Below are 15,758 nucleotides of genomic sequence, written 5' to 3'. Positions count from 1 at the left end.
TGCACTTCACAAATCCCTGCACAATTACATCGCCATAATCATCGTGCGTGCGTGCGTGCGTGCGCAGGGCCTCAACAGCAGTAACATAATAACATAGTAAACAAGATTGAAGGAAGACAAGAGTCCATCAGGTTCAACCTGGGTGAATCCTACTGTGTTGATCCAGGAAGGCGAAAAACCCCCATGGGGCAGAAGACAACCGCCCCACCACAGGGAGAAACTCCCCCCCCCCCTCCCCCGACTGCAATGGCAACCAGAACAATCCTCGGACCAACGTATCACCAGAAATCTAATGCCCATAACTTGTAATATTATATTGTTCAAGAAAAGCATCCAGGCCTCCCTTGAACTTATTTAATGAATCGGCCATGACAACCTCATGTGGCAGAGAGTTCCACAGTCTTACCGCTCGTACAGTAAAGAACCCGCGTCGATGCTGATGATGAAATCTTCTTTCCTCTAGATGTAGAGGATGCCCCCTTGTCATGGATACAGACCTAGGAGTAAAAAGACCACTACAAAGATCTCTGTACTGTCCATTCATATATTTGTACATTGTGATCAGATCGCCCCTAAGACGTCTTTTTTCTAGCGTAAATAACCCCAAGCGTGATAACCTGTCCTGGTACTGTAACCCACCCATTCCCTTAATGACCTTTGTTGCCCTCCTCTGCACCCGCTCCAGTTCACCTATGTCCTTCTTGTATACCGGTGCCCAAAACTGTACACAGTATTCCATGTGTGGTCTGACTAGTGATTTATAAAGAGGCAAAACTATGTTCTCATCTTTAGCATCTATACCTCTTTTGATGCACCCCATTATTTTATTAGCCTTGGCAGCTGCTGCCTGGCACTGATCACTAAAGTTGAGTTTACTGTCCACCAATACCCCCAGGTCCTTTTCGGAAGTAGTTTTACCCAGTGTTTTATTATTTAGCACATAACTGTACTTATTATTTCTATGGCCCAAATGCATAACCTTACATTTATCCACATTAAACTTCATTTGCCATTTCTCCGCCCAAGCCTCTAGCTTCTCCAAATCCTTCTGTAATATGATATTATCCTCCTCTGTACTGATTACTTTACCCAGTTTAGTATCATCTGCAAAAATGGAGATTCTACTCTGTAGCCCCTCTACAAGATCATTAATAAAAATATTAAAAAGAAGTGGACCCAACACTGACCCCTGTGGTACCCCACTAGTAACTAAAACCCAATCTGAATATTTTCCATCAATGACCACCCTCTGTTTTCTATCACACAACCAGTTACTTACCCATTTGCATACGTTTTCCCCAAGTCCCAGCATCCTCATTTTGTAGACCAACCTTTCATGCGGCACAGTATCAAATGCCTTTGAAAAGTCCAGATACACAACATCCACAGCCTCCCCCAGGTCCAGTCTATAACTTACCTCTTCATAGAAGCCGATCAGATTAGTCTGACAGGACCGATCCCTCATAAATCCATGCTGGTGCTGCGTCATAAGATTATTTTCATTAAGATACTCCAGTATAGCATCTCTTACAATCCCCTCAAATACTTTACCTACTATAGATGTTAGACTTACGGGCCTGTAGTTTCCAGGATCACTCCGTGACCCCTTCTTGAATATTGGTACCACATTAGCTATGCGCCAGCCCTGTGGAACAATCCCTGTCGTAATAGCATCTTTAAATAATAGGAATAACGGTCTGTCCAACACAGTATTTAATTCTTGCAAAACTCTGGGATGGATACCTTCTGGGCCCGGTGACTTATGGATTTTAATGTTTTTAAGGCGTTTCCCCACTTCTTGTTGTGTTAGGCAGGTGAGATTTATGGGAGGATTAACATTATCCCTAGTCATGTCCTCTGTTATGGGATTCTCCTCTGTGAATACAGTAGAGAAGAATGTATTTAGTAGATTGGCCTTTTCCTCTTCCCCCTCCACCATTACACCCAGATTATTTTTGAGGGACCAACATTTTCGGTTTGAAGTCTTTTGTTATTTATATAGGTAAAGAACATTTTGGGATTTGTTTTACTTTCTGTGGCTATCCTTCTTTCTGTTGCTATTTTTGCTTCTTTTATTTGCGTTTTACACATTCTATTCTTCTGTCTATAGTTGCTTAATGCTTCCCCACTACCTTCTTGTTTTAGTTGTCTGAATGCTTGTTTCTTATCATTTATTGCACCCCTTACAGCTGAAGTTAACCACATTGGATTTCTCTTATTTCTACTACGTTTATTCCCATATGGTATGTGTCGTTCACACGATTTACCCAGGATGCTCTTAAATATGTCCCATTTCTCTTGTGTACTTTTATTTCTGAAGGCATTATCCCAGTCTATGTTCCCAAGGTCCTCTCTTAGTTTTTGGAAATTAGCCTTCCTGAAATTTAATGTTTTTGTAGCCCCTCTACTAATAATTTTATTGAAGGATAATTGAAAACTTACTATGTTATGGTCACTATTACCTAGTCATTATTATTACCCATAATAATGACTTCCCCCTGCTTCGCTGCCGCATCTATTTGTCTTATAAGAAGATTTTTTGATTCTTCCACTATACTATAACTCACTCCTATAAGAATTTTATTATTCTTCGTCCCTCCCCTTATTTCTACCCAAAGAGACTCCACATTATCATCACATATATCCTCCCGCAGAATAGGCTTAAGGCATGATTTAACATATAGACAGACCCCTCCCCCTTTCTTATTTTTACGGTCATTTCTGAATAGACTATAACCCTGGATATTAACAGCCCAGTCATAGGTCTCGTCCAGCCATGTCTCGCTTATCCCCACTATATCATATTTCTCTTCAACCATTATGAGTTCTAATTCCTCAGCTTTATTAGTGAGGCTTCGAGCATTAGTATACATACATTTAATATATTTGTCCATATTCCCTTTCCTTTTATCACTAGTGACTGTTCTAACCCCTCCCGCCGCTCCACCCCCAGTTCCATAATCTAGGCCCAGCTCTCCATCTACTCTGTCTTTACTTACTATATTGTAGTTGCCCTCCCCCCCGGTCCCTAGTTTAAACACTCCTCCAACCTCTTAGCCATCTTCTCCCCCAGCACGGCTGCACCCTCCCCATTGAGATGCAGCCCGTCCCTACCGTAGAGCCTGTAACTGACCGACAGTGGTACAGGTAATATTTCGGAAAATATCACCTTGGAGGTCCTAGTTTTAAGCTTCCTGCCTAAGTCCCTGAAATCGTTTTTAAGGACCCGCCACCTACCTCTAACTTTATCATTGGTGCCAATGTGCACCATGACTGCTGGGTCATCGCCAGCCCCTCCCAGTAATCTGTCAGCCCGATCTGCGATGTGACGAACTCGAGCGCCAGGAAGGCAACACACTGTTCGACGATCCCGGTCTTTGTGACAGATTGCCCTGTCTGTCCCCCTAATAATTGAGTCCCCCACTACCAGTACCTGCCTGGCCTGCCCTGAACTCCTGTTTCCCACCTTACTGGAGCAGACACCCCCCTGGCTTTCAGAGGCAGTGTCCTGCTGCAGCAATGCCACCCCTGAATCAACATCCCCCTCATCCGCCAATTTGGCAAACTTGTTGGGGTGTGCCAGATCAGGACTGGCCTCCCTCACACTCTTCCCTCTACCCCTTTTTCTAACTGTGACCCAACTAGCTGCCTCTTCCTCCTGTACAGCAGTGAGAGAGTATAGCCTAGAGCCTAGTGCAGGGAAGTGAGCGAGCAAGTCCTGGTGTGTCATGTGTATTTTCTCACGGCTGTTAGCTGGTCCGGAGGGGATTAATGTGATGGGAGAACTGGCTTTGTTCTCTTATGTTCTTAAGAAGAACAAGGTTGTTTGTCTCTGGCATACTGAGAGTGATAAATGTCTGGATAAGGGGGGGGGGGGCAGTTTAGGTTGAAATAATACAGGGCAAACAAATCTGATAAAAAGTCTACAATATGGCAGCTATTTAGTATTTATTCATTAGATTCAACAGAAAATGAGAATAGAAGCCTGCATTGTCTTCAGATGATCATGTAGAATAGAAGGAGCAGAATTCATTTATCAGAACAGTAGCATTTCCTTCGCTTGTATATGTCCCATTTATCCACCCATTGATGTTCATAATTACATCGAGGATGAAATAAAAGTATTGTGTTATTTTTTCAGGGGGCAAAACATAATCCCACATATTGACGTCACACATTTCCCCTACAAATGACTGTTCTGCATCAAAATTGCCGCCAAATGAGTCCTGTTCCTGCCCGAGGATGATGCTCATCTGAGGACCAATGGGAGATCTGGTGGTAGTGACTCTTCTAGGGTATCGCTTGCCGTTAATCCACAGTTGGACCAGTCCTGTACTAGAGTCCCAGGTGACACACGTGTGTTTCCAGTCTAGAACCTCAGGATCTACCCTGAACCTTATTTGCTCTTGATTTATGTAAATAGAACAATAATTTGGAGGTTCTTGATAAATAAGGAAAGTGTTGTCCTTTCCTGTTCCAGGCATAGCTATAGAGAACAGGGAATGAACTCGGCTGATCTCAGTGTAGGAACGCAGACATACGGTGAGTTGTTCCCATTGTTTCTCCACAATTGGTTTCAGAATCACATGGTCAGTAGCTGATTGTCTGGGAAACAGGATGATATTTCTACCTGTATCCAAAAAAGAAAAGACAAACATGACAATCTCCATCATCATTCTCACTACATCATCTTAAAAGCAGTAAATCTTTCAAAGGGAAAGCAAGCCTACATGTTATATCATTATCAGCAGATTCTGAGGCTTTCGATAGGATTACAATAGGAGTCCAATGTTTATGGTGGTAACTTGACTCTCCATTGATATCTGTGGAAAAACGATACTGCGTGAAGTCTTCACTTCCTGGATAAAAATGGTGAGGTCACGATCCACAGCCTCCTCCTGGCTACAGCAGCCCCAAGGACCTTCTCCTAGCCCTAACCCATCCGACTGCCGGCTCTCCCCCTGCTGCTTCTCCCTGCCACTGCGGGGCTCTCCCCGACACTAGGAAGCTCTCCCCCGGGCGGCCACTGCTTCTCCCTACTGCTAGGCAGCTCTTTCCCCCTGGGCAGCTGCTGAAGGGTTCCCGCCCCCCCAGGCGGCCACTGCTTCTCCCCACCCACAGGAAGCTCTCCCATCCGGGCTCCTCCCGCCACCTGTCGAAACTGCATCAGTTGAGTGTGTGCCCACCACAGCAGTGAGGAGAAGCAGCAGACGCCCCGGATGGTGTGGGGTAGGGAAGAGCTTCCTGGCGGATGGGGTGGGTTCACATTAAGAAATCCGTGGGGAAACGTTTTGGCGGATTCCGTCGCTCGTTACCGTTCGTGGCGGCGTGCCTCTCTGCCCATGCCATAGACACCATTCTATGGCCGGGCCAATTACGCTGTCCGCTGAAAGAATTGACACGTCACTTCTTTCGGCAGAAGGCGCAGTCCGCCTGGCCATAGAATGTTGTCAATAGACCCACCCTAACAGGGACCCTTCACGTTTATAATATTGCAATGAGAGTAATGCCAGGATCTCTCAACAATAAGTGACCTAGAACGTTCTTTACGGCTGGGTTCACACACAGTATTTTGGCCATCATTTAAAATGCATTTTTACCAGAACCAGCAATGGGTCCAAAAATTGTAAATTGGAAATATTTCCATTATAGCTTTCCCTTATCTCTGTTCCACTTCTGGTTTTGAGAAAATAATACTGACATAAATGAGCAGTGTCGGACTGGCCCACCAGAGGACCGGAGAAACCTCCGGTGGGCCCCCAGCTTTTGAACCTGCACTAACACTAAGTGACATGTCATTTCTCACTGATTCTTCACTGGTGGGCCCCCAGGATCATAGCCTCTGGTGGGCCCCAGATACCCCAGTCTGACACTGTAAATGAGGACCAAAGACTGACAGAATACCCGGCCTAGGAGTACACTTACCTTCCTGTGAGAAGCAACCACAGAAGAACACAAATGACAGGACTAAGAGTCTCATCTTTCTGAAAAAGATAAGGAATGATGAATACATGATAAACACTCTGACCACACACTGGTGTAATAATTACTACTCCCCTTGTGTCACCCCTGTTTCTTCATAGACTGGAAGCGCTTGTGAATTGTTAGTTTTTTTTTAACTATGCAATTGTTAAAGTATCATCTCTATTGACTGTTGTTAATTTGTTAACTCTATTATTATTATTATCATTATTATTTTCTAGTCATTATCATGGCTAGTCATGTACTGTCTGACAAATATCATTATGTTGCTGTAAAAAAGCTTCTTCTTCTTCCAGCTTTTTTCTGTGATTAATACAGCCCAAACTGCTTTGTGCACAGTTCAAACTGCATTTAGAAGCGGTGGGGTGGTCCGTGTTAAGTAATGCACTTTATGGAAAAACTGACCTGATATCTTTATTCTAAAGGTCAGTCTGAATACAGCAATATGCATTTTATACAGTTTTTTTCCTATTTTTTTAACAGTAATTTTTTTCCTGCAAATTGGAATGATTACAATGGCCCTATTGTAACTCTAAGGCTATGTTCACACTACGTATATTTGAGGCTGTATATATCAGGCTGTATAGCAACCAAAACAAGGAGTGGATTGAAAACACAGAAAGGCTCTGTTCACATAATGTTGTAATTGAGTGGATGGCCGTCATTTAATGGCAAATATTTGCTGTTATTTTAAAACAATGGCTGTTGTATTGAAATAATGGAAGTTATTTACCGTTATATGGCGGCCATCCACTCAATTTCAACATTGTGTGAACAGAGCCTTTCTGTGTTTTCAATCCACTCCTGACATGAGGACCAAATATAGCCTCAAATATACATAGTGTGAACCCAGCCTTATAGTGCTTTTATTTTTTCACGTACGGGGCTATATGGATTGTCATTCTTTTGTGCCATGATCTCTAGTTTTATTATAGTACCATATTTGTGTAGGTGAGACGTATTGCTCAGTTTTTATTCATTTAAAAAGATAAAATAAAATGTAATAAAAATGATCAATTCTGGATTTTACTGCTTTTTGTCTACGCCATTCACCGTGCGGGAACAATATTGTTTTATTTTGATAGAGTGGACAATTACGCACACTACGGTATATATTATATGTTTATTTATTTGTTTTTATGTGTTTTATTTATAAAATGGGAAAGTAGGTGATTTAAAGTTTTTTGGGGAAGGGGCTATGTTTAAAACTTTTTAATTTTTTTATTTTACACTTTTTACGTTCCCCTAGGGGACTTTTACATTTTTACATTGGATCAGTAACACTGATCATTTCTATGCCATAGCATAGTATTGATCAGTGTTATCTGCGATCATTGCATAGGGTCTGTCTGTGGCACCTCCGGCAGTCAACTACAACAATCAGAGCCCCTGCAGTGACACTACGGGGTGTCATAGTCGGACAGTGAAAAAAGTGCAGCAATTGCAGCACTGCAGGGGTTAATAGTGATCGAAAGGCTCCTGAGCTCACTTCATAGCAAAAATGTAAAAATTATATATTGTAATATTTTTCTCACATGCTGTCATTGTACCGAGTGATGTTACCATTATAACTTTGTCTATTTTTTTTTGTTGTCTGGCACAAACATTAATGTCAATTATGAAGGCTTGTGTGTGGCCGTGCTGAAGCTAAATGACTTGCTTAGCTCACTTGTTCCCTTGCCTATAACCATATCCTGCTTGACTGACTTTGTTTTTTTGGTAAAAAGCACTGTGTGAACCTTACCACTCTGTGTGCTTGTTCCTCTCTAGCTTCGTCCCTATCTGCCCGTCTCTGTAAAAGTGTCTTGTTACATGACACCAGAAGAACGCCAAACCTGCTTTTTTATTAGTACAATTTAATGTAAATCTAAGGGTGCCTTTAGGCTGGGTTCACACTACGGAATCCATGCGGATAAATTGGGGCGGATTCTGCCGCTAATACACGCTCACGGCTGCGCGCCTCTCAGCCCGTGCCATAGACACCATTCTATGTACGGTGGATTCCGCATTCCTCCGAAAAAATTGACATGTCAATTCTTTCATTGGATATCGCAATCGGCCCACCCATAGAATGGTGTCTATGGAGGCGTCGGAAAGGCATACGACCATGAATGGTTATGAGCTACAGAATCCGCCAGAATTTATCCACGCAGATTCCGAAGTGTGAACCCACCCTTACACAGAAAGATTTGTCTGACAGGTCTTTGAAACCGAAGCCAGGAACACAGACTATAAACCGAGAACAGGTCATAAAGGAAAGACTTGAGAAGACCTCTTCTCAAATCCATTCCCGGCTTTGGTTTAAAAAATCTGTTAGATAAATCTCTGTGTAAACACACCATAAGGGTACGTTCACACTGAGTTAATTAGGCAGAAATCCGTGAAAGTTCCACTGCGGAATCCTGCCTGTCTCAGTGTGTCATAGTCCGTCTATGAGAGAGCGTGCGCTCCTCCGCTGCTACCGCTCTTTGCTCAAAGAAGTGACATGTCACTTCTTTGAACGGAGGAGCGCATGCTCTCACATAAAGATGCTATGGCACACAGACAGGCGGGCCGCCACACTACTCAGTGTGAACATAACCTAACTTTTCTCCTGCTAATCAGTGAGCCCCCCCCCCCCCCCCACCAGGTGGCCTAATGCTACGTTTACACTAAGCGATAATTCGCCCAATCGATCGTTTAACAATTTTGAAGCAACAATTTGGTTTTTATAACGATCAGCATTTAGACAGAGAAAAATTGTTATTGCGATCGTTTTTATGATCGCTTAAGCCCATCATTCACATAGGGTGAACCTTTGAAAGACTGTTTACACGAAGCGATCTGCGAATTTTTAGCGAACGACCAGCAACAATTTGAGAACATGTTGAAAGATCACAATGAATGATTTCTCGCTTGTCGCTTGATCGTTTGCTGTGTTTACACGAGCCGATTACTGCTCAAATGCCATCGTTATTGCAAAAATTTGAACGATTATCGCTCTGTGTGAACGCAACATAAGCCCTTTTGTGGAACAACGTCCTCCCGAGTGATCAATGTGATATGTGTTTAATGGTGTGTTTTTAGACAGAGAGATTCATCTGACAGATATTTGAAGCCAAAGCCAGGAACAGACTATAAACAGGTCATAAAGGAAAGACTGAGATTTCTCCACTTCTCAAATCCATTCCTGGCTTTGGCTTCAAAATCTGTCAGAAATCTCTCTGAGCAAGCTTCCTTAACATTTGATGGTAATCCCACAGACTGCATCGGAACACCATTTTGTTTTGTCTGAGCCAAAAAAAAAAATGGAGTAGCAAGTGGAAAAAAGGTGCAAACCAAGTGTAAAGGCTTAAAAGGGGTATCCAGGGCTACAAAAACATGGCCACTTTCTTCCAGAGACAGCCACGCTCTTGTCTCCAGCTTGGGTGAGGTTTTGCTGCTCAGATCCATTTAAGTGAATGGAGCTTAATTGCAAATCACACCTGAACTGCAGACTGGAGTCGTGTTGTCTCTGAAAGAAAGTGGCCATGTTTTTGTAGCACTTGATGACTCCTTTAACACATGGCGTAATATACACTTGCACAAAAAAAAAAGTTGGGTAAACACAATGATAAATCTGGGCCTATGTATTTCCCTGGAAATGCACATCTAGTTAAGCAGTATAACCCCAACAATCTATCCATAATAAAATGTTCACATCTCTATAAAATTAGCGGAATGCAGTGGTTCAGTATGGGCTGACAAAACTATATGGATACAATTACCGACATACAGCGGTATGTAGGAGGCCGTAACAAATTATTTCTAATCGTCAATTCATAAAAACCAAATATGAAAACAGGTCTCCTATTACCCAAAAGGTTTCTCCTATGTAAGCATCACAGTAAGTACAGAAAGTACAGTTCCCTTCCTACCATGTGCTGCAGAACTGGTTTGTATCCCCCAAGTTTAGTGCACAACTGGCTTCCTCTTACCCAAAAAACACCATAAATGCCTGGTAAATGAAGGTCCCACCTACCTCTACAATGGGCCCCCCAGACCGCATCCCACCTGGTCGCTGTGGCTAGAGGTAGCCAGGATTACAAAAGCGGCCAAGTGGAATGTTCTATGCTCTGTCCATAATTCCCGTAAAGGAAAATTGGATTTGTCAAACACTTTTTAGGTAAACATTGTAGCTTGCTGTATCATGGCATAAAAAAGGCAAACATTTAAAATGAATATAATAAGATGATTTTGAGGCCATGTTCCTACTTTGGGAACATAGCAGGGAAAGGCGACCGCCTCATAATAAATACAGCCACAAATCATGATCGTTATTTGTGGCCATGATTATAACATGACGACCACTACGTACATTATATAGGAACATAGCCTTATAGACAATGGCCCATTGTGTTTACTGCAGTTTTTTTGGCTTATTTTTCACCTTTGTTTTTGGGCAAGTGTGTTTTACACCATGTTTGAAGCCTTTACACTTGTTTTGCACCTTTTTTTCTGCTTGCTCCTACATTTTTTTGGCAAAAACCGGGGTTCCTGTTGTTTTTGTGTTTTATTAGTACCATTGGCTTACATTTAATAATTTTGGCTTTGTTTAAGTTAGTGTAAACTACATTTTGTCTCATGTAATCTGCATGTTATTTATGAAATTGGTGCAGGTTCGAATTCGAACGACAATCGTACGTGTAAACACTGCAAACGATTAAACGACGAGTGAGAAATCGTTCATTTTGATCTTTCAACATGTTTTTAAATCGTCGTTGATCGTTCGCAAAAAATTCGCAGATCGTTCAGTGTAAACATTCTTTCAACGATTTCCCCTATGTGTGAGATAGGCTTAAGCGATCGCAAAACAATCGCATAGTGAATTTTCCGTACGATGTATCGTTCTGTCTAAACGCTGATCGTTATAAAAAAACATAGTTCATTCAAAATCGTTAATCGTGCTATCGGGCGAATTATCGCACCGTGTAAAAGTACCATAACATGCAGTTTACACCAATGTCTGGCACTATTTTCAGGTGGTGTATGCAGTGCAAACTCCCAGAAATGCACTACGCCTGCTCACTTTACATGTGTGAGCGAAGCTTTTCCCATCAACTATTCCAGCAAATTCCAAGACTTTCCCCCCTGGCAGCCATATATTTATAGATAATACCATGTTCGTGAGGCCTAAAGGCTATTTAGCCATACTTTTAATGTTTATGGTGGTTTTTAATGGAAAAAATATATATGTTTCAAAATGGCGCACGTCAATAATAATCGCAAACATTATTTTGGTTCCTTGTTCTAAAACATTGTCCATTGTTTGGAATCCTATGAAATAGGAGGAACACAGCGTCAGGCTATGTTCACAAATGTATTTCCGTCAGTCCTTTGGTCTTTTTACAACATAAGGGTGGGTTCACACCTCGTATGTGCTCACAAGCACGTGCATCTCCACCCGTGCCAGAGACACTATTCTATGGCCAGGCTCATTCCACATTCCGCCGAAAGAATTGACATGTGACTTCTTTCGACGGAATGCGGAATCTGCCCGGTCATAGAATGGTGTCTATGGAGCGGGCGGAGAGGTGCGCGGCCGTGAGCGACGGAATCCGCTGGAACTTGTAGTCTGAACTCACCCTAAGGGTATGTCCACACTGCAATAACCCCTCGCGGATTCCACTGCTCACTCGACATGTCAATTCTTTCGGCGGACAGCGGAATCGGCCCAGCCATAAAATGGTTTATGACACAGGCAGAGATGCGTACTGCCGCAAGTGGAAACGGGCAACGGAATCCGCAGCGGCCTTTCCGAGCATATTCTGTAATGTGCATGTACCCTATGGGTGGGTTCATACTGAGGAATTCTCGCGGATAATGTCCGCTGAATTCCGCTGTCTGTCCGCGCGCTTTTCTCCCAGCTCGATAGACACCATTGTATGGGCCGCCGTATTCCGCTATCTGCCAAAAGAAGTGACATGTCAGTTCTTTCGGCGAATAACGGAATACGCCGGCCCATAGAATGGTGTCTATGGAGCCGGCGGAAAGGCGCGCGGACAGACAGCGGAATTCCCTGGACATTATCCGCGAGAATTCCTCAGTATGAACCCACCCTTACACAGAAATATTATCTGCCAAAGATTTGAAGCCAAAGCGAGAAACAGACTATACACAGATCAGGTCATAAAGGAAAGCCTGAGATTTCTCCTCTTTTTCAAATCCATTCCTGGCTTTGGCTTCAAGTCTTTGGCCGATAATCTGTCAGGTAATCTTTCTGTGTAAATGAATTCTTAGCAGGAGCAAAGACAGATTTATATTAAATTGTACTAATAAAAAAGAAGAAGCAGGTTTGGCGTTCTCCTGGTATCACATAACAAGACACTTTTACAGAGACGGGCAGGTAGGGGCAAAGCTAGAGAGGAACACGCACGCAGAGCAGTAAGGATGTGTTCACACAGTGCTTTTTACAACAAAACAAAAAAAAACCACAGTCATAGCCAAGCAAGATGTGGTGTTAGGTGAGGGAGAAAGTGAGCTAAGCAAGTCACTCAGTAACAACATGGCCACATACGAGCCTTCATAATGGACAGGATTGACATTAATGTTTGTGCCAGACAATAATAATAATAATAGTGACATCACTCGGTACAGTGACATCATGTAAAGAAAATAATATTACATTATATAATTTTTACATTTTTGCTCAGCCCATTTAGATTATGTCAAGCAGAGTCCACAAAAGAAGGAAACAATAGCCTTCAGGTGACCAATTAATGTTCGACACCTACACACAATGGCCCACATTTACTAACATTGTCTTTGTTTCCATCAGTGTGGACTGCGTTTTCAGCATTTAATCTGCATGTTAAAGGGGAACTCCAGATAGAGGTTAAAAACAAATGAACCTGCTGCAGAAGCATATAGCATTGCTTACCTGTCTATCCCAGTTTTGAAACTACCAAAAATCCATTCGCTTTGGGGGGTTTTGTTCTGTATTGTGCGGCTGTACTTCCTGGTTGAGCAGTTGTACACAGTACTACAAGTTCCAGAATAGGGACTTTATCTGGTATGATCTTACATGGGATATAGTGTTTATGCCTGTTTTTTTGTCCAGGTGGGATTGGCAGTGCCATCTCTGATCCTCTGTGACGTTTACATCATTTAATTGTGTTAGGCTGAGTTCACACTACATTTTTGCAATACGTTTTTTCCATCCGTTTTTTGAAAAAAAAAAAAAAAAGGATCTGTTTTGATCCGTTTTTCCATTGAAATCCATTATTAAAAAAAAAAAAAAAAAAACAGATCAAAACGGATCCGTTTTCTTTTAACAGACACAAAAATGAGGTTGACTACATTTTTGTGTACATTAAAAAAAGTATTAATTTTTTTTATAATGGTATTCAATGAAAAAAAAACTGATCAAAACAGATGCAAACACATGCATCCGTTTTTTCTATACGTTTTTTGCAAAAAAACACGGATGAAAAAAAAAAAAAACGGATTGCAAAAATGTAGTGTGAACCCAGCCTTACTGCAATGAAACTCCAACATGTGTGAACTTAGCCCTAATTTCACTGCAGAATTTAGCAAAATCAGTGATATTGCAGCAGCTGCTTCTGGCTGGTTAGAAATGGTGAATCACTCAGGGGATTGGGGGGTCCAGCCAAGATCCCTCCTGTGACATCACACCCTGCCCCCTGTCTGCATCATCAGCCTGTGCCTAGCAAACACACGCAATGTGAGACAGAAGCATGGAATATTTGTCTCCTAAGGGTTATGTTCACACTGAGTAAATTAGGTGGAATTTCACAGCGGAACTATCCGTCATGGAATCCCGCCTGTCTCAGTATGTCACTTCTTTTCATATTTATTTATGTTATAAATATTTTTTTTATATAAATGTTTTCTTTATGTACAGTAATCCCCCCCCCTCTTTTTTTTTTGTATAATCTACATTGCCTCTCCCGCCATTAGCACTTTCCCTCATCTTCCCAGTCATATCATTCCTTGTGGTCTTGTAATTATTGACTCATAATTTTATTTTTTAGTAAATGTCACCATGTCATGTTGGAAATGTGTGGCTCGTAGTATATTGCTTCAGGCCAGTGGCAACCCTATACCCTGTTGCGTCCGTGGAGGCCCTGAAGTGGCCAGACCCTCACACGCCATCTGGCAACATGATGTTGGCATTGGCTAGACTCTGTTTTTTCTCGCCAGCTTATTCACAGTGCTGCTTCTAATTTTTTTCCAGCTTCCACCATCATATTGGCACATGATTTGTGTTTTCTGGGGGTGGTGTGGACCAATGCTGAAGCACTGGAGGCGGGCCGACCCACCCCCATTGGGAGGAACCCTCCAATGGAATCAATGGAGCCGTATCATAGAGTGGGGGGGGGGTTCCTCCCACTGGGGGTGGGTCTGCCTGCCTCCAGTGCTTCAGCCCAGGCCTGATGGTACATTCATTTTAAAGGGGAACTACAGGTAGAGGTTAAAAAAAAAAAAAAATCTCCTGCAGAAACATATTGCATTACTTACCTTTCTATCCCAATAGTCATTGTAGTAGTCCACAACCACCACCACCACACAGCACATTGTATTCTCTATCTGTAATGCTGATATTGGAATAAAGTAAAAAAAAAATATTTTTTTTTTTCATCTCCACGCACATATTATGATCAAGCATCTTTTATCTTTGAAGTTGAGCCCCAAAACAGGAGTTTATCCGATATTATCTTTCATGGGATATACTGTTTATGCCTAGTTTTTGCTACAGGTGGGATTGGACTTAATGTTTTTGAAAATAAGAGCGCATGTATGAGGCCATACGCTTTTTACATGTTTGTCCCTGGTCTTGATAAAATTGTTGACCGTTTTTTAGGACTAGGACATTAATGTAGTGTGCCCCACCTCATTGCCACCACACCGTAATGGCTTTTTCACACATATTTCAATGGCGACAGCTAGTCCTCAGAGACAAGTATACCCTCGTGTTAGACATGTTTGTGAGAGGATATACCCACATTTAGTTTACTTTTTAGAATTGTTAATCTTGATCATTTAGCACTGATGATTGCACAGTATTGTGTGTGGGGCAGTGCACATCTGTCAATGATCACTGATGGCATCATATCTAGGTGTTTGTGTATTTACAAGCTCTTGTCAGGCTATGCTCACACCCAGTTTTTTGGCCATGTATTTAAATATTTCGCAAAGCCAACTTTTTTTTTTTTTTTATACAGAAAGGCTATGTTCACACGGTTGAAATGGAATGGATATCCACAATGTAATTGAAACTAAGGGCCGTTATTTGAAAACAAAGTCTGTCTTTTTAAAATGACGTACGTTTTTTCACCTTAAAGGACAACTCCGGCGAAAAATTTTTTGGGCTTATTTAACACACATTACAAAGTTATATAACTTTGTAATGTGGTTAAATACCCGGTCTGGCCCCCTTCCCCCACTTTCCGACCCCCCACCCCGGAAGTTAAAGAATATATACATTACCTATTACGGTCGTCACTGTCCTCTTCTCTGGTGTCGGGTGACGTCAGAGCCGGGAGGCGGTCCGGGTCTTCTTCCTCCTCGGCGTCTTCATTGAGAGTGAATGGGAGAGAAAAGGCTGCTAGTGCACATGCACACCAGCAGCCTTTTCATTGGCTGGAGCGCATCACATGGCTTCCAGCTTGCTCAGCCCTGATTGGCTGAGCTTGTTGGAAGCCATGTGATGCGCTCCAGCCAATGAAAAGGCTGCCGGTGCGCAAGCGCACTGGCAGCCTTTTCTCTCTCATGGACCCGGAAGCAAGAGACATCGC

At 42.4% G+C, this 15,758-nt stretch overlaps 1 protein-coding gene across 1 annotated transcript; it reads right to left on the bottom strand.

Annotated features, from left to right (window-relative positions):
• Positions 1 to 3,989: 3,989 nt before the first annotated feature.
• LOC138770529 (jeltraxin-like) lies at positions 3,990 to 14,501 on the bottom strand. The gene is made up of 3 exons (XM_069949635.1): positions 14,482 to 14,501; positions 5,926 to 5,984; positions 3,990 to 4,630 (listed from the first exon to the last, which is right to left on the bottom strand). Exons 1-3 carry the CDS (start codon positions 14,499 to 14,501, stop codon positions 4,005 to 4,007), a joined length of 705 nt encoding a protein of 234 aa, XP_069805736.1. The 3' UTR covers positions 3,990 to 4,004.
• Positions 14,502 to 15,758: the final 1,257 nt, after the last annotated feature.

This window comes from Dendropsophus ebraccatus, chromosome 13 (assembly GCF_027789765.1).
Source record: "Dendropsophus ebraccatus isolate aDenEbr1 chromosome 13, aDenEbr1.pat, whole genome shotgun sequence".
Taxonomy (NCBI): domain Eukaryota; kingdom Metazoa; phylum Chordata; class Amphibia; order Anura; family Hylidae; genus Dendropsophus; species Dendropsophus ebraccatus.
This window is presented reverse-complemented; position numbering and strand designations above follow the sequence as displayed.